General features: G+C 43.2%; 2 protein-coding genes and 1 pseudogene across 4 annotated transcripts; 2 read left to right on the top strand and 1 right to left on the bottom strand.

Annotated features, from left to right (window-relative positions):
• The first annotated feature begins 1,624 nt into the window (after positions 1–1,624).
• On the top strand, positions 1,625–4,470 carry CRYGA (crystallin gamma A). Its single transcript, XM_003254010.3, has 3 exons — positions 1,625–1,660; positions 1,762–2,004; positions 4,134–4,470. Exons 1-3 carry the CDS (start codon positions 1,652–1,654, stop codon positions 4,404–4,406), a joined length of 525 nt encoding a protein of 174 aa, XP_003254058.1. The 5' UTR covers positions 1,625–1,651; the 3' UTR covers positions 4,407–4,470.
• Positions 4,471–11,706: 7,236 nt separating this feature from the next.
• On the bottom strand, positions 11,707–15,819 carry LOC100590787 (annotated as a pseudogene). The gene is made up of 2 exons (XR_004027705.1): positions 15,755–15,819; positions 11,707–12,061 (listed from the first exon to the last, which is right to left on the bottom strand). The product of XR_004027705.1 is annotated as a 40S ribosomal protein S27-like (transcript).
• Positions 15,820–19,070: 3,251 nt separating this feature from the next.
• Positions 19,071–23,137, top strand: LOC100591004 (gamma-crystallin B). Of its 2 annotated transcripts, none has more exons than XM_003254009.1 (3): positions 19,071–19,121; positions 19,217–19,459; positions 22,797–23,137. In XM_003254009.1, exons 1-3 carry the CDS (start codon positions 19,113–19,115, stop codon positions 23,070–23,072), a joined length of 528 nt encoding a protein of 175 aa, XP_003254057.1. In that variant the 5' UTR covers positions 19,071–19,112; the 3' UTR covers positions 23,073–23,137. The 2 variants fall into 2 exon arrangements, with proteins under 2 accessions (XP_003254057.1, XP_012364691.1); XM_012509237.2 differs by having other exon boundaries at positions 19,113–19,121; positions 19,217–19,465; positions 22,797–23,130.
• Positions 23,138–23,688: the final 551 nt, after the last annotated feature.

Genomic DNA, 23,688 nt, shown 5'->3' with positions numbered 1-23,688 from the left:
AGCTCTGCTGGTTATGAGGAGACATTTTTTTCTCGGTAGCTACTGCTGTCTCTCCTTTTACCACCTGCGCATTTGCCTTACATGCTGCCTGAGGATTTTCACAAATGACATTGTCAATGTGTTGGTAGCTGTGGTCAAATACTCTTTTAGAATCGCTCCGTGGGTCTAAAGCACAAAGGTGCCGGGCGCGGTAGCTCACACTTGTAATCCCAGCACTTTGGAAGGCCGAGGCGGGTGGATCACGAGGTCAAGAGATGGAGACCACGGTGAAACCCCATCTCTACTAAAAATACAAAAAATCAGCCAGGCGTGGTGGCGGGCGCCTGTAGTCCCAGCTACTCGGAGAGGCTGAGGCAGGAGAATGGCGTGAACCCGGGAGGCGGAGCTTGCAGTGAGCCGAGATTGCGCCACTGCACTCCAGCCTGGGCGACAGAGCGAGACTCCGTCTCAAAAAAATAAATAAATAAATAAATAAAGCACAAAGGTGTTTGATTTCATCTTCCTACATACATGTGGAATGACAAAAGACAGTCTGGGGTTTGGAGTCTTCCTCCATCCTTGCACATCTGAGGAGTGCTTCTAAATCAATAGGCTGGCAGCAATGGAGAAGGCTCTTAGGCAGTCACTTGGGTTCAATTAAACAGTGATACTATTGAAAGGAAAAACACAGGCAAATCATCACGCTAATTTTAAAAAACAAAAGCAATGCTAGAAGGAGGGTGGCACGGGAGGGGAGTGAAAGGATCCTGTGTATTTTTCTGCTCTTTGAGCCTCTCATAGACTCTCAGGGTGTCTTTTTATTTTTAGCTCAATAAGTGTTTAATCTCCAGGCAAAATATACCTGCTTTCAGTATTTACTGCTTTTCACCAGCACCTCAAAGTCATACATTTAAAGATTGATTTTATTATTTTTTCATCTCATGAAATTGTTATATTTATAATCGGATTTTTTTTTCTGTCTGGCTGAAGATGGCAGATATAATAGAAAATTAAGAAAACAGCAGCAAAAAACAAAATACAAAAACATAAAGCTAAGATCTATAATCTTGCCATTCATTGATTGCCATGATTGATATGTTGGTATAGTACACACTTCTAATCTTATGTTTTCCCTACATAAATATATGCAAAATATTTTTATCAAAACCATATCGCACTGATGAAGTCATTTAAGAAATATAATTGCCTTTCAATTCGAGGATTTTCTGTCTGGGATTTTTTTGTTGCCTCTTCACACTTCAAGTCCTTCTGGAACGCATATGCTTCTCATAAGTGACTTCAGATGGAACCACCAACCTCCATCTCAGCAGTTTCCATAGGCAAACATTGCAGAATGCTGGGCATGTAATGTATTTCTAGTGAGCTGCATAGGATGAGAAGTGTGCCCTTTGTCTCCAAGGTCATAATGGCTCTGCTGACTTTAATACCTTTCACTGGAGCTAGTGAGGACAACTCGAAAATGCCAGAAAGAGAGAGAGCCCACTGCCCCATGATCTCAAATGAAAAAAAAAGAGAATACAGAAATCCCCCTATGCACCACCCCAGGTCCCTTTTGTGTTGTTTTTGCCAACACAGCAGCTTCCCTGCTATATATACCAGTTGCCCCTTTGTCCCCATCATGCTAGATGCTACTCACCCTCTGTCAACAACCATGGGGAAGGTGAGCCTGTGGAGGTGCTGTGTCATGTCTATTGGGGGTCTGTGCTGTGTGGGGATGTTCCTTCCAGCTGACTGTCTACTGTCACCTTATTTCTACCTCAGATCACCTTCTATGAGGACCGAGACTTTCAGGGTCGCTGCTACAATTGCATCAGTGACTGCCCCAACCTGCGGGTCTACTTCAGCCGCTGCAACTCCATCCGAGTAGACAGCGGCTGCTGGATGCTCTATGAGCGCCCCAATTACCAGGGCCACCAGTACTTCCTGCGCCGAGGCAAGTACCCCGACTATCAGCACTGGATGGGCCTCAGCGACTCGGTCCAATCCTGCCGTATAATTCCTCATGTGAGTCTTGCTTCAACTCGACTGATGTGATAGCATCAATGATCCATGGCCATCAATTCCTGTTTATAAAAGTCAGTTTGTTCCAATGCAGGATGAGTGTTCACACTAAGAATAGCAAGGCCTGACCCTCAAACATTAAAAAAAAAAAAAAAAAGTAACAATAATCTCTATTTTTCTTACTTAAGGACATCAATAATTGTTTTAGGGCATGGGAAATCACAACATAGCCTTTAAATTAAACTTGGTAGCATCTAGGTGATCCCTAATTTCTACATAAAAGTCACCTTATTCAGTAGTAAAAAAAAAAAGAAAAAAAAGAAAAGTCTATCTAGTTTATCTAGATATTTTTTTTTTTTGAGACAGAGTTTTGCTTTCGCTCTTGTTGCCCAGGCTGGAGTGCGATGGCACAATCTCAGCTCACCACAACCCCTGCCTCCCAGGTTCAAGCGATTCTCCTGCTTCAGCCTCCCTCGTAGCTGGGATTACGGTCATGTGCCACCATGCCCAGCTAATTTTGTATTTTTAGTAGAGACAGGGTTTCTCCATGTTGGTCAGGCTGGTCTCGAACTCCCGACCTCAGGTGATCCACCCACCTCGGCCTCCCAAAGTGCTAGGATTACAGGCATGAGCCACTGTGCCCGGCCATGATAATTATTTTTTAATGATGAAAAGTTAACAGACTATGGGATAACAATATAGGTATAATGTATTCTGACTGCATTGGAAATTTTTTTCACTACATTCTAGGACTCACTAGAACCTAGGAAAATATGTTTCAACTTGGATTTATAATTTCCAGGAGTCATTATCAACTAGTTTCTTAGAAATATCAGAGACACACAATTGATTAGGATTTCATAGAAGATGGTCCTCACCAAAATGCTGCTTAATCTTTTTTAATCACGTGCAGCATGTGTTTCCACTTTCTGATGGCACCAAATTATGTGGTGTGACAAGGAGATTCAAGAATTGAAATCACGGCCAGGCTCAGTGGCTCACACCCGTAATCCTAGCACTTTGGGAGGCCGAGCTGGGTGGATCACTTGAGGTCAGGAGTTCAAGACCAGCCTGCCCAACATGGTGAAACCCTGTCTCTACCAAAATACAAAACATTAGCCAGGCATGGTGGTGCATGCCTATAGTCCTGGCTAAGCAGGAGGCTAAGACAGGAGAATTGCTTGAACCCAGGAATCGGAGGTTGCAGTGAGCCGAGATCATGCCATTGCACTCCAGCTGGGTGACAGAGCGAGACTTCATCTCAAAAAAAAAAAAAAATCAAATTTAGGCCAGAAAAATTTGCAGATGCACAAAGAGGTATAAATAAAATAGGCATTTCTTTGGGGCAAGAAACTCAAATGGCACAAATGACTTGGCAAAATGTCACTTGAAAAGACATGTGGACTCCGTGTAAATATAAATCACTGTAAATTATCAGTGCAAAAAGTGACTCAAAAACAAGCTTGATAAGACTCAATTATATGGAGTCAAAATGGAAATGAGAGTTGAAATCCTCACTACAGACTCACTGACTACAATTGTATTGATGCTGCTTACAAATAACACACTTTTATTCCCTGTATTTTAATGTTTGTTTCTTCCACAACATCTCCAGTTCATTGATCAGGTCAGATTTATTTTAATATTTTTCCTAATTTGTTAGAATAACAACATTAAAGTGGGTTCAGGGGAGAAACACTTTATCAACTGGTTTAAAAAACCATGTTTCAACCAGGTGCAGTGGCTCACACCTGTAATCCCAACATTTTGGGAGGCCAAGGTGAGGGAATCACTTGAGCCCAGGGATTCAAGACCAGCCTGGGCAACATAGTGAGACTCCCTCTCTACAAAAAAATTTTTAAAAATAAATTAGCTGGGTGTCGTGGTGCACACCTGTGATCCCAGCTACTTGGGGGGCTGAGGTGGGAGGATTGCTTAAGCCCAGGAGGTGAAAGTTGCAGTGAGCAGTGATCCTGCCACTGTACTCCAGCCTGGGCAACACAGCAAGACCTTTATCTCAAAAATAAAATAAAAGCCATGCTTCATGAAGATGCAGACTGATTGTGTCACTTTCGTTGACACCCAAGGATGCATGCTGTTTATTTTTCTTCTTTTGTTTATTGCCGTGACAGACCAGCTCGCACAAGTTAAGGCTGTACGAGAGAGATGACTACCGAGGCCTTATGTCTGAGCTCACTGATGACTGCGCCTGTGTTCCAGAACTCTTCCGTCTCCCTGAGATCTATTCCCTCCACGTACTGGAGGGCTGCTGGGTCCTCTATGAAATGCCCAACTACCGGGGGCGGCAGTATCTGCTGAGGCCTGGGGACTACAGGAGGTACCACGACTGGGGGGGTGCAGATGCCAAAGTCGGCTCTTTGAAACGGGTCACCGATTTGTACTGAGCTGTGCCTGCCTTGTTATGATCCCCATAGAAACACAATAAATATACAAATTGTGTTCCGTGCACTAAGTGGCTCTTGTTTATCTTTATTTATTTATTTTATAATTTGTTTTGTTATGGAGTCTTGCTCTGTCACCAGGCCGGAGTGCAATGGCGCTATCTCGGCTCACTGCCACCTCCGCCTCCCAGGTTCAATTGATCCTCCTGCCTCAGCCTCCCAAGTAACTGGGATTACAGGCATGCACCACCACACCCGGCTAAGTTTGTAGTTTTAGTAGAGATGAAGTTTCACCATGTTGGTCAGGCTGGTCTCAAACTCCCGACCTCAGGTGATCCGCCCACCTCGGCCTCCCAAAGTGCTGGGATTACAGGCATGAGCCATCGTGCCCGGCCCTTATCTTTAAATAATAACTGAATTCTAATAGATGGCGACCCCTGGCAACTTACTTGACCCTGAAAGATGTTTTGAATGTCCACTCATTTCCTAGTCAGGCAATGGTATTTACAGAATATCCATTCCTGTCATGGAAAGGAGAGAGAAGCAACAATTTCTACCTTTCATGACCTACAATCTGAAGGAAAGAAGAAAGATGAGCATAACAAAAAATACTTTAGAACTCATAGAAAGGAAAAAATACAGGACCCAAGGCCGGGCGCGGTGGCTCACGCTTGTAATCCCAGCACTTTGGGAGGCCGAGGCGGGCGGCTCATTTGTGCTCAGGATTTCAAGACCAGCCTGGTTAATATGGTGAAACTCCGTCTCTGTAAAAAAATGCAAAAAAATTAGCCTGGCGTGATGGTGCGTGCCTGTAGTCCCCGCCACTCAGGAGGCTGAGGCAGGAAAATTGCTTGAACCTGGGAGGCGGAGCCTGCTATGAGCTGGGATCGTGCCATTGCACTCCAGCCCGGGCGATAGAGTGAGACTTCGTCTCAAAAAAAAAAAAAAACAGGGAGAGAAAAAATGCATGAAGAGAAGAATTTTTTGTTTTGTTTTTTGAGACAGGGTCTCACTCTGTCGCCCAGGCTGGAGTTCGGTGGCGTGATCTCGGCTCACTGTAACCTCCACCTCCAGGGCTCAAGCGATTCTCCTGCCTCAGCTTCCCGAGTAGCTGGGATTAAGGGTGTGAACCACCATGCCCTGCTGATTTTTGTATTTTTAGTAGAGACGGGGTTTCACCATATTGGCCAGGCTAGTCTCAAACTCCTGACCTCAGGTGATCCACCTGCCTCGGCCTCCCAAAGCGTTGGGATTACAGGCGTGAGCCACAGCGCCCAGCTGAAGAGAGGAGTTCTGAAGAGAACTTCCACGCAGAGAAGGGCAAGCCTGCTTCACTAGGCAATCTGGTAGCAAAAGTGTTAAACCAAGAGTTAAACGGCCTACCTCTGCTACTTACTAGTAGAGTAACCAACCCAGCCCAATTTTCCAGGGACTCTCCCAATTTTAGCACTAAAAGTCTTCCATCCCAGAAAGCCCCTCAGTGTCAGGTGACCCCAAATGGTTGGTTACCCCACTTTCTAGCTTATCTCTTTGAGCACGTCACTTCTTACCATCTCTGTGCCTAAATTACCTTACTGAAAACTGAAAGTGATAATAAATTCCTGCTTCACTAAATCCCAGGATAATCACAATGAAATTATGGGAAAAGATTGTGAGCAAATTTTGTTACCTTTAAATTATTATACAAATGTAAGAATTTAATATATCCACAGTGTCTTCTCAAATTCAGTATCACAATGCAGTCATCGTGTTGGACTCCACTATGAATTTTTATCAAGACTAAATTACTGAAGACTCTGGCTGGGTGCAGTGGCTCACGCCTATAATCCCAGCATTTTGGGAGGCCATGATGGATGGATTGCCTTAGCCAAGGAGATCAACACTACCAGCCTGGGCGACAACGTGAGACCCTGTCTCTTTAAAAAAAAAAAAAAAAAAAAGGACTCAACTGTATGTAGAGTGAGTGATTAATGTTTGCTATCCCACATATCTCTGGGATTTTTTTCCACTATAATAGAGCTGCACGTTCTTTGTATATGAATTTTACGTTAGTGGAGTTCTTTATGAAACAAAAAGCAAGATGAGATACTACTTCACATTTACTAGGATGGCCATAATCAAAAAGAAAGCTAATAATGTGTTGGTGAGGATGTGAGAAAATTGAAAGTCCCATACACTGTTGGTGGGAAGAAATGTAACAAAAAACAAAGTAAAATGATGTGCTGCTTTGGAAAATAGTCTGGCAGTTCCTCAGAAGGTTAAACATAGCTGGGAGTGGTGGCTCACACCTGTAATCCCAACACTTTGGGAGGCCGAGACAGGCAAATCACAAAGTCAGGAGATAGAGACCATCCTGGGTAACACGGTGAAACCCTGTCTCTACTAAAAATAAAATAAAAAAAAAAGCTGAGCGTGGTGGTGGGCACCTATAGTCCCAGCTACTCAGGAGGCTGAGGCAGGAGAATGGTGTGAACCTGGGAGGCAGAGCTTGCAGTGAGCCGAGATTCTGCCAAGATTGCGCCACTGCACTCCAGCCTGGGCGACAGAGCGAGACTCTATCTCAAAAAAAAAAAAAAAAGGAATTAAGTATCTGTCGGTGCGCGCTCATGCCTGTAATCCCAACACTTTGAGAGGCTGAGGAGGGGGAATCACGAGGTCAGGAGTTCAAGACCAGCCACGGCCAACATGGTAAAACCCCGTCTCTACTAAAAATAGAAAAAATTAGCTGGGCTTGGTGGCAGGCGCCTGTAATCCCAGCTACTCAGGAAGCTGAGGCAGGAGAATTGCTTGAACCTGGGAGGTGGAGGTGGCAGTGAGCCAAGATCGTGCCACTGCACTCCAGCCTGGGAGACAGTGTGAGACTCTGCCTCAAAAAAAAAAAGGGATTAAGTATCAACTCATGTTACAATATGGTGAACTTTTAAAACATGCTATCTGAAAAAAACCCATTGGAGATTGCATATTTTATAATTCCATTTTTATGAAATTTCCAAAATAAGCAAATAGACAATGAAGATTAGTGGTTGCCTAGCACTGGGGTGGAAAAAGGGAGTGGTAACGGGAGAAATAGGGAATGACTGCTAAGGGGTAAAGGATTTTTTTGTGGGGGGTGATGATAATGTTCTGAAATTGATTGTGGCATTGGTTGAACAACTCTATAAACACACAAATAGCCACTAAATTGTACACTTTTAATTGGTGATTCGTATGGTATGTAAATTATATCTCAAATAAAAAATACTGAGCTGCAATTCCAGAATGTTAGTTTTTTTCCCAAATTTATATAAGCAAAAATAATGCTCTGTCCCAGTTGACTTCTTTGTAAAAATTGATAAGCTGATTTTAAAATCCATATGGAGTTGCAAGGGACCCAGAAGAGCCAAAACAGCCTTGAGAAAAAAAAAAAAGCAGGAACATTCACACTTCCCAATTTCAAAATTTACCACAAAACAATGGTAATCAAGATAGTGGGGTACTAGCATAAGGATAGACATATAGACAGATGGAATAGAATTGCGAGTTTAGAAGTAAACCTATATGTCTATGTTCAACTGATTTTTTTTTTATTTTACATACCCCTGGGTGGAGATTTATCAACTGATCTTTGACAAAGATGCTAAGACCATTCAATGGGGAATAAATAATCTTTTTAATAAATAGTGCTGGGACTACTGGATATCCACATGCAAAATGAAGCTGGACCCAAATCTCACACCATACATAAAAATTAACTCAGGCCCAGATGCAGTGGCTGATGCCTGTAATACTAACACTTTGGGAGGCTGAGGCTGGTATATTGCTTGAGCCCAGGAATTTGAGACCAGCCTGGGGAACATGGCAAAACCCTGTCTCTAACAAAAAATACAAAAAATTAGTCGAGTGTGGTGGAACACACCTGTAGTCCCAGCTACCCAGGAGGCTGAGGTGGGAGGACTGCTTGAGCCCAGGAAGTAGAGGTTGCAGTGAGCTGTGGTCATGCCACTATACTATAGCCTGAATGACAGAGTGACACCCTGTCTCAAAAAACAAAATAAAACAAAACAAAAAACAAAAGGAAGAGAAATCAGCCTTCCACCAATTAATAAATTGGCCAATCCACTAGAATATATTGGAATCCCTGTTAAAGCCCAAGATGCACAGAATTTATAGGGATTGAATAGGTTATTTGGGTGCAGACCTTGTGGAAATTCAAAAAAATAAAAGCATGACAATGGACCTACTATGACAAGTGTATAATTTAGAGAAGATACAAGATATGCACACCTGAAGAGATAACATCTAAAACAAACCATCAGTGTATGAAGAGACAATTAGCTTAGGCCTTGAGGCAGACGGACTTGAGTTCTATTCCCAGTTCTTTCACTCACTAGCTATGTGTACCTTTCGGATTCGTTTCTCCCTAGTGATCAGTACTGTGATTAGACTTGGTGGACCAGGACCCCCAGACTGGACTGGGTGCTTCAGAGAACTTCCCTCTTGTTTCTTGTAGCTGAACTCTTCCCAGTGGGGCAGGAATCTGTGGGATCAGGAGACATCCCCACGCCTCTCCTTCTAGACCACACTCTTTATACCTGGATCTTCAAAATTCCCTCCACTCAGACCCAAGATCACGTCCGAGACTTAAGAGGGAGTCTTCCCCAGGCCTGTCCTCCCAGGCACGCTGATAGCCACAGGCTGCTGTTTGAGGAGGGGGCATATAGATAGAACTTGGGCATGTGAGAGACTGGGAAGAAAGGAGGGTACTTCATGGAGTCGGGAGGGGCTCTATTTATGCTCTAGGCATAATATCTCTCAAATATTAGAGGTAGTCCTGGTGTTAATTGGGCTGAGTTGGCTACATGATGTAGCTTGTATAAGATTCCTGGTACGACGTCTGGAACATACTAGACACTCATGATACAGTAGGCTATTATTAAGTATTACTATTTTTATCATTGTGAGCCAAATGAGTGCTCCAAAGTTTGCTGCAGGTTCAGTCCTACCCACTTAAGCAAAGGCAGACGTGGCATAGTTCAGCAGGGTCGTGTCAATGATGCAATGATGTACTAATGAACTCAGGAGGCTTCGTATGGAAGACATATAGCTGGTTACCAGAGAGCCAGGAAAAGAAGTCTGCAGAAAGGATGCACAGCTATAACACAATGAAGGATAAAAGTTAAAATATGCAGAAGCACACACTCTCTCTCTCTCTCTCCCAAGTCTCTGTTACAGCTGATGAAAAACCCTGGCTTTTGCATCCTCAGTCCTCTGGCCACAGTGAGATGAGTTTAGAACGGGGGCTTGTCATGAACTTATGGTAATGTGTTCTGGGGAGGATTTCCCTACTATTGGCATATTCCATTGCAAATGACCACTTGTGAGTGCAATGGTGACCACTCTGATCTGCAGTCCTGCTTCAGCTGCGGCAACCTGGTGTATACAGGTGGACAGCAAGGGCTGGATGTTCTGCTAGAGCAGATACATCAACCACCAGCACATCAACAACTCCATCTGCTCAGACTGCACAGTCCCCACATAGGTTACTCTTCCTCATAGTCATCATTGACTGTGATATCAAAATTACCAAACAGAAGATCTTTGCTAAATTAAACAAAAGTGTTCCCATATACGAAATTATCCGGCTAGGAGTTGTGGCTCACACCTGTAATCTCGACACTTTGGGAGGCCAAGGAGGGCAAGATCCAGGAGTTCGAGATCAGCCTAGGCAAATGGTGAAACCCCATCTCAACAAAAAATAAAAATAAAAATAAAAATAATAATTAGCTGGGTGTGGTGGTGGTGCATGCCTGTATTCCCAGCTACTCAGGAGGCTAGATGGAAGGACCGTTTGAGCTCAGGAGGTAAAGGCTGAGCTTTGATCATGCCACTGCACTCCAGCATGGACAACAGAGTGAGACCCTGTCTCAAAAGAAAAAAAAAACGAAATTATCCATTGATCATGTTTAGTCTCTATACCATAACAAAAGTGTAGGCAGTATGACAGAGCCCAGAAACAGGCCAGGCATAATGGCTCACGCCTATAATCCTAGCACTTTGGGAGGCCGAGGCAGGAAAGTCACTTGAGACTAGGAGTTTGATCCCAGCCCAACATAGAGAGACCCTGTCTCTACCTAAAAGAAAAAAAATGCATAGAAACATATATTTTTAAAATTTTTTTTTAATTTCAACTTTTATTTTAGATGCAGGGGGTATATGTACAGCTTTGTTACATAGGTATATGGCACCCAGGTAGTGAGCATAGTACCCAAAAGGTAGTTTTCAGTCCACGCATCCCTTCTTCCCTACCCCCTCTAGTAGTCCACAGTGCCTATTGTTCTCATGTTTATGTCCATGTGTGCTCAAGGTTTAGCTCCCACTTATAAGTGAGAACATGTGGGATATGGTTTTCTGTTCCCTTGAGATTATGGCCTCCAGTCCCATCCATGTTGCTGCAATGGAAAGAATTTTATTCTTTTTATGGCTGTGTAGTATTGCATAGTGTACATGTACCACGTATTTTATCCAATACACCATTTATGGGCACGTAGGTTGATTCCATGTCTTTGCTATCGTGAATAGCATGGTGATGAACATATGAGTGTGTGTGTGTGTCTTTTTGGTATGATGGTCTATTTTCCTTTGGGAACATATCCGGTAATGGGATTGCTGGGTTGAATGGTAGCTCTGTTTTAGGTTCCTTGGGAAGTGTCCAAACTGCTTTCCACAGTGGCTGAGCTAATGTACATCCCATCAACAGTGTATAAGTGTTCCCTTTTCTCCACAGCCTTACCAGGATCTGTTGTTTCTTGGCTTTTTGATAATAGCCATTCTGACTAGTGTGAGATGGCATCTCACTGTGGTTTTGATTTGCATTTTTCTGAAGAGTAGTAATGAGCATTTGTTCATATATTTGTTGGCCACTTGTATGTCTTCTTTTAAGGAATGTCTGTTCACATCCTTTGCCCATTTTTTAATGGGGTTATTTGTTTTTTTCTGCTTGTTGAACTGTTTAAGTTCCTTACAGATTGTGGATATTAGACCTCTGCCAGATGCATAATTTGCAAATAATTTCTCCCATTCTGTAGGTTTTCTGTTTACTTTGTTAATAGTTGCTTTTGCTGTGCAGAAGCTCTTTAGTTTAATTAGGTCCCACTTGTCAATTTTTGTTTTTGTTGCAATTGCTTTTGGGGACTTAGCCAAAATTCTTTGCCAAAGCCAATGTTGAAAAAGGTATTTCCTAGATTTTCTTCTAGAATTTTATATTTTGGGGTCTTACATTTAAATCTTTAATCCTTCTTGAGTTACTTTTTTTCTTTTTTTAGGATTTATCCAAAATGCATTTATTGAGATGGTTTCCCACTCATCTTGATTCAGAGTGCTTTCAGTGCTGCTTCCTCCTGAAGGAACATCCTTCTGTAAGCCTTGCTTTTCCTCCTGTAGGCTGGCAGAGGACAGTGGAGCAGCCAACACACAAAACTACTGTTTGTGCATGGCTAAAGACCATGGTGATTTTATAGCATCCTGGGCATTTCACATCCATGAAGTAGGAATTGGGGCTCTGCACCAGGCATTTCTTCTTGTGTTTCCTCTTCTCCTATTCTGGAGAGGGATGAAGGAGATCCTTTGCGAGAGGTATATTCTCGTGTGGGTAGGTTGTCACCGCAGGAAAGGGCGAATTACTTTTTTTATATGGTAAAAGTTAAGGGTCCAGTTTCAATCTTCTGCATACGGCTAGCCAGTTATCCCAGAACCATTTATTGAATAGGGAGTGCTTTTCCCATTGCTTGTTTTTGTCAGTGTTGTTGGAGATCAGATGATTGTAGGTGTGCAGCTTTATTTCTGAGTTTTTGTACTGTTCCACTGGTCTATGTGTCTGTTTTTCTACCTGTACCATAATATTTTGGTTACTGTAGCCTAATAGTATATATGGTTTGAAATTGAGTAGCGTGATGCCACTGGCTTTGTTCTTTTTGCTTAGGATTGCTTTGGCTATTTGGACTTTTTTTTTTTTTTTTTTAGTTCCATATGAATTTTAGAATACTTTTTTTCTAATTCTGTAAAGAATGACATTGGTAGCTTGATAGGAATAGCATTGAATCTGTAAATTGTTTTGGGCAGTATGGCCATTTTAACAATATTGATTCTTCTAATCTATGATCATAGAATATTTTTTCATTTATTTGTGTCATCTCTGATTTCTTTCAGTAGTGTTTTGTAGTTTCCCTTATAAAGATATTTTACCTCCTTGGTTAGCTGTATTCATAGGTATTTCATTTTCTTTGTGGCTGTTGTAAATGGGATTGTGTTCTCGATTTTACTCTCAGCCTGGACATTATTGGTATACAGAAATGCTACTGTTTTTCATACATTGATTTTCTATCCTGAAACCCTGCTGAAATCGTGCATCAATTCTAGTAGCCTTTGGAAGAGTCTTCAGGGTTTTGTAAGTACAGAATCATATCATCAGTGAAGAGAAATAGTTTGACTTCTTTTCCTATTTGGATGCTAATATGGTTTGGCTGCATCACCACTCAAATCTCACCTTAAGTTGTAATAATCCCCATGTGTCAAGGGTGGGGCCAGGTAGAGATAATTGAATCATGGGGCCAGTTTGTGCCATACTGCTCTCATAGTAGTGAATAAGTCTCATGAGATCTGATGGTTTTATAAATGGGAGTTCCCCTGCACAGCTCTCTCTTGCTTGCTACCCTGTAAGATGTGACTTTGCTCCTTATTTGCCTTCAGCCATCATTGTGAGGCCTCCCCAGCCATATGGAACTGTGAGTCAATTAACCCTCTTTCCTTTATAAATTACTCAGGCTCAGGTATGTCTTTATTAGCAGCATGAGAACAGACTAATACAGATGCCTTTTATTTCTTTCTCTTGCCTGATTGCTTTGGTTAGGACTTCCAGTACTATGTTGAATAGGAGTGGTGAGACAGAGCATCCTTGTCTTGTTCCAGTTCTAAAGGGGAATAGTTCCAGCTTTTGCCCATTCAGTATGATATAGGCTATGGGTTTGTCATAGATAGCTCTTATAATTTTGACATATGTTCCTTTGATGCCTAGTCTGTTGAGAGTTTTTATCATTAAGGGATGTTGGATTTTATCAAAAGCTTTTTCTGCCTTTATTGAGATGATCATAATTTTTGCTTTCAATTCTAAAAACATATTATTAATTGATGTATCAAGGCTATTAATATTATCATCTTTAGCATTTATTAAAATATTGACAAAGACTGATATGGTTTGGCTCTGTGTCCCCATCCAAATCTCATCTCAAATTGTAATCCCCATGTGTCAGAGGAGGGGCCTGGTGGGAAGTGATGGAATCATGGGAGTGAACTTCCCCCTTACTGTTCTTGTGATAGTGAGTGACATCTGGTTATTTGAAAGTGTATGGCACTTCCCCCTTCACTCTCTCTCTTGCTCCACCATGGTAAGATATGCTTGCTTCCCCTTTGCCTTCCGCCATGATTGTAAGTTTCCTGAGGCCTACCAGCCATGTTTCCTGTACAGTCTGTGGAAGTGTGAGTCAATTAAAACTCTTTTCTTCATAAATTACCCACTCTCAGGTAATTCTGTATAGCAGTGTAAGAACAAACTAACACAATCTCCCCTTTTACCGAAATTATAGTCAGTCTTCTCTGAGTCTTTTGTTTTACTACATCCAGCCCGGGCTTCCTTTTTTGTCCTTATAGAATCCAGTTTGATCAAGAATCCTCCTGAGTCACTTTAGTGAATATCTCCTACCCTTGATATCTGAACACCTTGGTCGTCCTTCAGCATTTACTCTACCAAGTCAGTTTAGCCAGAAACCTCTTATCCTTGGTGTTTCCTTTTAGTAATTTTCCATCCACTGCCCCTGACCCGACTCCTAGGTTGTAAATCCCCATTTGTCCTTTTTGGAGTCAGAGTTGAGTACAATCTCTCTTCCCCACTGCAAAACCCCATTGTAATGATCCCTGTTCCTATCTCCATGGCCCTCTCTGAACAGTTTGCCTTACCACTTTAACAAGTGTGATAATTTTTTCTTTAACAATATGTATGACATGATTTTCTAAATCATTGGCAATATTTTACAATTTGTCATATGCTTTCAAATCCATTGTCTCATCTGATTTTCATTGTTATTTCTATTTAATAAATGGGGAAACTGAGGCTTAGGGAAGTTAAATGACTTTTCACAAGCAGTTACAGAAATCGTAGAAGTTAGTGGATGTGTGTAGCTATTGCTCCCATGAGTGTATTCTCCACAAATAATGCCTAGTCAACAATTTCCCAGTGGTTGTTAGTATTGTGATGAAAAAAAAACTTTTTAGAGAAAGCAGTGTGAAATCCAGACCATGGGACAAGCAGGATAGGTTGTCATAGGTGGTATTGTTTTCAAGTGTCGGCTTCTCCACCAAGCAATGGTGCAGGCCCTGAAACTATCACTCTCCCCTCCTACAACTCTAACCGGCCTAGGTGCCTGATACTCCAATAGCAGAAGCTGACTATGCAACTGAGAGGACTTGAGTTCAAGGCCCAGACATTCCCATGACTTTGGAAACAGCAGATGAGGCTCTTTCACCAACCTCTTGAACCAACATTTTATTTCTAAGTATTTAATTTGATTCCCCAATCGTCTCAATATTATTAACAATTTGCCTCAAGGCTTGTTTAGGGCTGTCACTAGTTGTGCAACAGGTTGGAACAAATTCTTCAATGTCACATGGGATAGGTTAAGGAACGGGCCAGAGAGCCAGCCTATAAACACTCCATACTGTTTATCTGGGTATGGAGAGTCAGGCTAGGGCCTGGGTATCTACTGGATACTGTGTAGGTTCTGTTCCAATAGAGGGACCCCTACCCACTATAGATTTCCCTTTTTGGAGGGTAGCATAAGTAAGTAGGAGAAATACACAAGCTGCCTGGCTGGACAGTATCAGCTATTTACAGATCTCTGGGAACACCAGCTTCCCTGCACCTAGAAACTTTGGGGCAGATGGGATCTTTGGGGCCCATAGGATATTAGGGCCCCTGCCCCATGCCAGAAGAGGAAGCCACCAGTCTCGTGAGAAGTGGGGAGAAAGTAGCTATCTCCTTGTACAAACTATGGTGAAAACCCAGGTTAATTACAGGTAATTCTGCTCTTTGAATTATAATGCTCATTAATGTGCCTGAATTATAATGCTCATTAACGTGCCAAGTCAAAGGCAGGCTCTCCGATTTGTGTGATCTAAGCACTGAACAAATTTTATCTTCAGTTAGGCTTTTATATATTATATAAGTTCTTATAAAGCCATAATAACAAGATCATGCACTGATTTCTTCTTTCTTCTCTTTTATTTTTCATCTTCTTTCTTCTCTTTTATTTTTCAAAGATGACCAGCTCCCAGTACCAGGTAAGGAGGCCTCATGTTGGAGCTCCCTGAAGACTATTACCACATCCATGATTAGTTCCTCTCAAGGATATCTGCTCCCAATCCCTAGGCTTGTAAAAGACCCTGAATCTTCTGCGAGATGCCCAACTGTAGGGGATAAAATTCCTACTGAGGCTCCAAAGAAAACAGGAATTTCACCACTAGGGGAAGACAAATGTCAAAGTGAGCCCTTCAAGAAGAGTCACAACTGATGCTGAAATATGTTTAATCCTTAAATTTCTCCTATTAGAATCAAAGAGATTTTGATTTTGTGTTCCTAATACTTAATTTATCTTTCTTTCATAGGATCACTGATTCTTCTATGTATCAGAACCAGAGATTGGTTGAATTTGTATGACTTAAAGGATGTTTCTCGGCCGGGCGCAGTGGCTCAGGCTTGTAATCCCAGCACTTTGGGAGGCCGAGGCAGGCGGATCACAAGGTCAGGAGATCGAGACCACGGTGAAACCCCGTCTCTACTAAAAATACAAAAAAATTAGCCGGGCGTGGTGGCGGGCGCCTATAGTCCTAGCTACTCGGAGAGGCTGAGGCAGGAGAATGGCGTGAACCCGGAAGGCGGAGCTTGCAGTGAGCCGAGATCGCACCACTGCACTCCAGCCTGGGTGACAGAGCGAGACTCCGTCTCAAAAAAAAAAAAAGGATGTTTCTCTAGGGTCCTAAATCACTTAAACATCATACTGCAGATAAAAATCTGGGTAATTTTAAATCAGATCAATGCTCACTACATGATAGTTCATCATCATCTTCAAACACCCACCTATGAATCACACTGAATATGTTAGGTCTTACATAAAACAGGGTTGTTAATTTGGTCTCTTTAACAGTTAGAACTTTCAGCACATAAAGACTATTTACACTGTTTTAGTGAGTCCACTGGGTGAGTGATAATTTCCTGAATACTGACTATACCTCAAGCATGGGTATAGCTAAGCAATAGAGAGTCTAGAACGATTTTTCATTCAGTTTCTCTTCACCAAAAAAAAAAAAAAAAAATTATTAAAAGACTAAATCTGATCACTTTAATCAGTATTACTAATCACTTTATTTGAAAGATGACTTAGAAGAAAACAGAATGCTACACAGTATAAATAATACTGTACAACCACATATGGGTTTGACATATAAAAAAGCTGGGATGATAAAACACCAAAATGTTAACTGCAGTTATCTCAGCTTTATTTTCTTCTTGTAGTGGACACTCTGGTGCTGCCTGGACTTCCACTCCGGACTGAAGCACTCCTTCTCCCAGATGCTGACAGCTTAAAGCTGAGTTTGTCTCCAAGAATTTTCCTCTGCTGGAGGAAGCTGCCTTGCCCAAAGTAACACTTCTCCACGGCAGCAGCCCACATCAAATTACTGGGCAATGCAGAGGCACAGATTCCCAGTCCACTTGCCTAAGTTCCTGACGACTCTAGCCCTAGCCTTCCCTGTGGGATCGGATGAGGTCACCATTATTGCAATAGCTCTGTCTCAGCTCACACAACTGCCTGCAGGGGTCCCTTCTGACCAGCTGATAGAGTGGGGGAAGGCTGAGCTTGATACACTAATAAATTGGCATGGCATTTGGGTACAAGCCCAAAATAGAATGCTGCTGCAGAATAGCTCACTCAGGAGTCACCCTAAAGACAGCAGTGACGGAAATCCTCCCAAAAGGCAAACTTGAGGCAGCGCACCTGGCTGCTCACTAGGTGCAGGAAGAAAAGTAGCCCAAGGTCAAGCATATATGGAATTATTGAGCAGTAATGTGTGGCTTGGCTGGCTGGTCCAGGGCCTGGAAGGAGAAAGATTGGAAGATTAGGGACAAGAAGGTCGGGGGTAGAGGAATGTGCAGGGAGATATGGGAGTGGGCACAAAGGGCGAAGATCCTTGTATCCCTTGTGAAGGCCCAGTGTAAGGTATCCACCATTGAAGAGGCACTAAGCAACCAAGTAGACAAAATGATTTGGTCAGTTGATACTAGTCAGCCTCTGCCATCAGCCACCCTACTACTGGCAGTGAGCTCACTAACAGAGCGTTCATAGTGGGATGGATGAAGGCTATGCATTAACTCCTACTTACTAAGGCTAATCCAGCTATTTCCACCTTAGAATGTCCAATCTGCCAGCAATAGGGACGAACTCTGAGCCCTTTTGGTCCCATGCCTTGAGAAGACCAATCAGCCACGTAGTGGTAACATTTGAGGCAGAGCAGGAATACCAAACAGCAGGCGGGACTCTGGACAGCCACCAGCAGAAGGAGGGATTTAGGCCCTTAGGAAGATCTGAAAGGGGGAAGAAAGCCACAACTATCTGTTTTTGCTCACGCCAGAGCCAATTATTGAGGACCTGCAATGTGCCAACCCTCTGCTGTAGGGCTCAGGGATAGAAATGAACAAGAAATAATACCCAGCCCCCAGAAGCCTACAAAATTCCAGGCAAGTATCAGTTTTATTCAAGACAAGCCCCCAAATACCAACAATGATGATCACAGAATTTTTTTTTTTTTGAGACAGGGTCTTGCTCTGTTGCCCAGGCTGGAGTGTGGTAGTGCAATCATGGCTCACTGCAACCTCAACCTCCTGAGCTTAAGCAATCCTCTCACCTCAGCCTCCCAAGTAGCTGGGACTACAGGTATGCGCCACTGTGCCAGGCTAATTTTTGTATTTGTTGTAGAGATGGGGTCTCACCATGTTACCTAGGCTGGTCTCTAACTCCTGAGCTCAAGCAATCCACCTGCCTCAGCCTCCCAAAGTGCTGGGATTATAGGCATGCGCCACCTCGCCTGACTGATCACAGAATTTTGAATTTGAACTAAGCTTTATGGTTTTTAATGCACTTTCACAGATTACTTCACTTAATTCCCTCTTCTTTAAGATTCCTTATTATTTAAATTCTGGCTTTTAAAACTAAAACACACACACACACACACACACACACCCCACCAGTCCCTAAGCAGAATTCATTACTTAGTTTAATGACTTTTGAGAAGTCAATTAAGCAGAGTAAACTATAAAATAAAAGCACAGAGACAGAATTTCGCCCGTCCTTTTGCTCAACTAAAAGTGTACTCTATTCATTTCGGTGGCAACAACAGCTTTAGTGAATTAGAACAACCCGAACCTACCAGAAAGAATGAGAGTAAACCATTCAGCCAACCCCAGTGACCGGGGCAGGGAGAGCAGCGAGCTTGCAAATCCCCTTACTCACCAAAATGGGCCCTTTTGTGTGATTTCCTGTGGAGGCAGCAGTCAGCGCTGCTATATATACAGTGACTTTCCCGCAGTCCCACACAGCAACCAGAAAACATCTGCTTACTTCCTTCAAAATGGGAAAGGTAAGTCCTGGGTACCGGATGCTCAGCCTTGGCCCTAATGCAGTGGCCTCAGTGGGGGCCAATCACTCCATGCTCCCATATCTTCCATTTTTCAGATCACCTTCTACGAGGACAGGGCCTTCCAGGGCCGCAGCTATGAATGCACCACTGACTGCCCCAACCTACAACCCTATCTCAGCCGCTGCAACTCCATCCGGGTAGAGAGCGGCTGCTGGATGATCTATGAGCGCCCCAACTACCAGGGCCACCAGTACTTTCTGCGGCGCGGGGAGTACCCTGACTACCAGCAGTGGATGGGCCTTAGCGACTCCATCCGCTCCTGCTGCCTCATCCCCCCGGTGAGTGTGGCTCTGTCTTTGCCTTCCATCTTTTTGGAAATAAAAGCTATTTCATGATATTCTTCATTTTTTTTTTTTTTTTTTTGAGGCGGAGTCTCACTCTGTCCCCCAGGCTGGAGTGCAGTAGCATGATCTCGGCTCACTGCAACTTCTGCATCCCCGGTTCAAGCAATTCTCCTGCCTCAGCCTCCTGAGTAGTTGGGATTACAGGCATGCACCACCATGCCAGGCTGATTTTTTTATTTGTAGCAGAGACGGGGTTTCACCATGTTGCGCAGGCTGATCTCGAACTCCTGGCCTCAGGTGATCTGCCCGCCTCGGCCTCCCAAAGTGCTGGGATTGCAGGTGTGAACCACCACATCTGGCCTATTTAGTCACATTATTCTTAAACCTAATAGTTCTAACTAGAGGACAGAAAGTGGAAGTGACACAGTACATGCAGGCCAGTCTAGAAGGGTGTCTCAGATGGGAAGCCATTCTTCATGAACTCTGTGTTGGTTTTTTTAAAATCATATGCTCTCAGATTTTATATTTTAAACATAATCAAAAAGCTGAAAGAGCAAAAACTAATTAAGAAAAAGCAGGACATGGAAGAAACTAAATTTACCATCTATTCAAGATAAAATGTATTAAATGTTCCTTTCAAGCCATATCAAGTAAGAAATCAAATATATCAAAATGTATTAATATAACCTGGGACTGTTTAATCGATTAAAAAATACTTTTGCAGCTGGGCGCGGTGGCTCATGCCTGTAATCCCAGCACTTTGAGAGGCCGAGGCAAGCGGATCACGAGGTCAAGAGATCAAAACTATCCTGGTCAACACAGTGAAACCTCGTCTCTACTAAAAATACAAAAATTAACTGGGTGTGGTGGTGTGCACCCTGTAATCCCAGCTACTCGGGTGGCTGAGGCAGGAGAATTGCTTGCTTGAAGCCGGGAGGTGGAGCTTGCAGTGAGCCGAGATCGTGCCACTGCACTCCAGCCTGGCGACAGAGCGAGACTCTGTCTCAAAAAAACAACAACAAAAACAGAAACAAACTTTTGCTTGCTTTGTCTTACTTTTCTATTTGATTATTCCTCCTGAGAAGATAGGATCCTGTCTTCTGATTTCTATTCTAATTTAATGGTCAGTACCTATTAGCTCACTTAGAGGTATAAATTAGAGAAAAGGCCAAATCTGAAACTAAAGTTTGAGATTCCCTATTTTCTGGGGAGTGACTGCAGAAATCTTAGAATTGTGGCATGTGGGAGGCATGGGATACAGTGTCATAAAAACAGAAATTAAAGAAGGTGATACTTGCTGTTGAGGGAAATAAATAAGTTGAGAGCAGGAGGCTAGACAGGAAGCTTAAAAGTCAGATAGGTTGAAATTTGAACTGAAGGCTGGGTGCGGTGGCTCATGCCTAAAATCCCAGCACTTTGGGAGGCCGAGGTCAGGAGGTCAGGAGTTCAAGACCACCCTGGCCAATATGGTGAAACCCCCCTCTACTAAAAATACAAAAATTAGCTGGGCGTGGTGGCACACGCCTGTAGTCTCAGCTACTTGGGAGGCTGAGGCAGGAGAATCGCTTGAACCCGGGAAGGGTAGATTGCAATGAGCTGAGATCGTGCCACTGCACTCCAGCCTGGGCAACAGAGCAAGATTCCATCTCAAAAAAAAAAAAGAAAAAAAGAAAAGAAAAGAAATTTGAACTGAAAATTAGCCAGATGTGGTGGTGCATGCCTGTAGTCCCAGCTACTCGGGAGGCTGAGGTGGGAGGGTCACTTGAGCCCAGGAGGTTGAGGGGGCTGTGACCCATGATCATGCCACTGCACTCCAGCCTAGGTGACAGGGAGACCCTGTCTCAAGAAACAAATATGTGTGTGTGTGTGTGTGTGTGTGTGCATATAATAGTGAACCCCAAATATCTGAGAGAGGTCGCAGTCAATTTAGAAAGTTTATTTTGCCAAGGCTGGGCGCGGTGGCTCATGCTTGTAATCCCAGCACTTTTGGGAAGCCAAAGCAGGCGGATCACCTGAGGTCTGGAGTTTGAGACCAGCCTGACCAACATGGAGAAGCCTCTACTAAAAATACAAAAATTAGCTGGGCGTGGTGGCGCATGCCTGTAATCCCAGCTACTCGGGAGGCTGAGGCAGGAGAATAGCTTGAACTCGGGTGGCAGAGGTTGCAGTAAGCCGAGATCACGCCATTGCACTCCAGCCTTGGCAACAAGAATGAAACTCCATCTGAAAACAAAACAAAACAGAAAGAAGGTTTATTTTGCCAAGGTTGAGGACATGACACAGCCTCCGAAAGTCCTGAGACATGTGCCCAAAGTGGTTGGGGGTACAGTTTGCTTTTATACATTTTAGGGAGACATGAGACATCAATCAACATGTGTAAGATGTAAATTGGTTCAGTCTGGTAAGACAGGAAGTAGGGGTTCCTGGTTAGAAGTAGATAAGAGACAGAGCTGGGCACGTGGCTCACCCCTATGATCCCAGCACTTTGGGAAGCTGAGGTGGGTGGACTGCCTGAACTCCTGACGGAGTTTAAGACCAGCCTGGCCAACATAGTAAAAGCCTGTCTCTACTAAAAATGCAAAATATTAGCTGATCGTGGTGGTGGGCGCCTGTAACCCCGCTACCTGGGAGGCTCAGGCAGGAGAATCACTTGAACCCAGAAGGCAGAGGTTGCAGTGAGCTGAGATTGTGCCATTGTACTCCAGCCTGGACAACAACAGGGAAACTCTGTCTCAAAAAAAAAAAAAAACAGTAGATAAGAGACAAAAGGTTCTTTGAGTCCTTGTTCAGCTTTCCACTGAATACACCATTTAGTCTGGCTGGATGAATCTGCATCTTTACATAAACAATAGGGGAGAGGAAGCAATTAGACATGCATTTGTCTCAGGTGAGCCTCAGAGGGATGACTTTGAATAGAATGAGAGGCAGGTTTGCCCTAAGCAGTTCCTGGCTTGACTTTTCCCTTTAGCTTAGTGATTTTGAGGTCCCAAGATTTATTTTCCTTTCCCTGTATATACATAATATGACATTTAGCTTTCCAATGACTCTCAGTTTTCTCCTTTGAGAAAGGCTTTCTCAAATAACAGGCACTAAAATGATGTGATAAATTTTATTGTAAGCAAATCTTAATTCCCAAAGACCTAGCTCTGCCCATGGATCATTAGACTCAGCGGCGGGACAGCTCCTTAACTTTGCAACAGGGTTGTTCTAGAAGCAAACTTGGCCTGGGAGAACTTCTGGGCAGGTGTGGCCAGGGAGGTGTAGGGACTGCAGCTTTAATTTCCATCTATTTTTGTTCGTTTACTCTTGCTTTTTCTGTCTGCCACTCCAGCACTCTGGCACTTACAGAATGAAGATCTACGAGAGAGATGAATTGAGGGGACAAATGTCAGAGCTCACAGACGACTGTCTCTCTGTTCAGGACCGCTTCCGCCTCACTGAAATTCACTCCCTCAATGTGCTGGAGGGCAGCTGGATCCTCTATGAGATGCCCAACTACAGGGGGAGGCAGTATCTGCTGAGGCCTGGGGAGTACAGGAGGTTTCTTGACTGGGGGGCTCCAAATGCCAAAGTTGGCTCTCTTAGACGAGTCATAGATCTGTACTGAAGTATTTACATTCTCCACTTTTCTCCTTTAAAATCTAATAAAATATTTAGCTTGTGTTTCTGGCACTAGCAGAGCCCTGTCTTTCTTTCATTCTATTAAGCATTTATAAGTGATAATGGCACTAAGCCAAACATAATAACATGTTTTCAAGATGGGAAGCAATCTTTTATAAGGGGAATAATGCAGAGATATTATTTCCAGCACTCTTCTAATGATTAAAACATGTAGGCTCAAATAAAAGCTCAGTTCACTTGCGCTCAGGCCATTTGTAGTTAGTCTCACAAGGCTAGATTTGCAGCTACAGTAGTGAATTCGTACTTTTTGAAACACCTCCAAGTTATCCCTCCAGGTTATCCCTATTGTCTTCCCTAATAGTCCAGTCCTTCGCTGAAGGGGAAAGTTGTTCTCAGCCTCTAGACTCCTACCTCAGCTCCATAAACAAACAAATAAATGAACTGATCCACTCTTACCTATTATTGCACTCCTATCCTCCTAACAGTCACCATCCCTTTCCTCTCACTTCCACTGCCAATATCTCATTCCACTATGAGATTTCCAGTCCAAATAGAATTCACTGTGTTTTTGCTATATGTGCTTTGTGGAATAATTTCAGGAC

The sequence above is a fragment of the Nomascus leucogenys genome, chromosome 22a (genome assembly GCF_006542625.1).
Source record: "Nomascus leucogenys isolate Asia chromosome 22a, Asia_NLE_v1, whole genome shotgun sequence".
NCBI lineage: Eukaryota > Metazoa > Chordata > Mammalia > Primates > Hylobatidae > Nomascus > Nomascus leucogenys.
The sequence above is the reverse complement of the archived record's forward strand: the minus strand, read 5'-3'. Positions and strand labels throughout refer to the sequence as shown.

Coding starts and splice junctions, on each gene's coding strand:
- CRYGA (XM_003254010.3), top strand. Junction 2,005..4,133: donor CCTGCCGTATAATTCCTCAT/GTGAGTCTTGCT, acceptor TTGCCGTGACAG/ACCAGCTCGCACAAGTTAAG.
- LOC100591004 (XM_012509237.2), top strand. Junction 19,466..22,796: donor GCCTCATCCCCCCGGTGAGT/GTGGCTCTGTCT, acceptor CTGCCACTCCAG/CACTCTGGCACTTACAGAAT.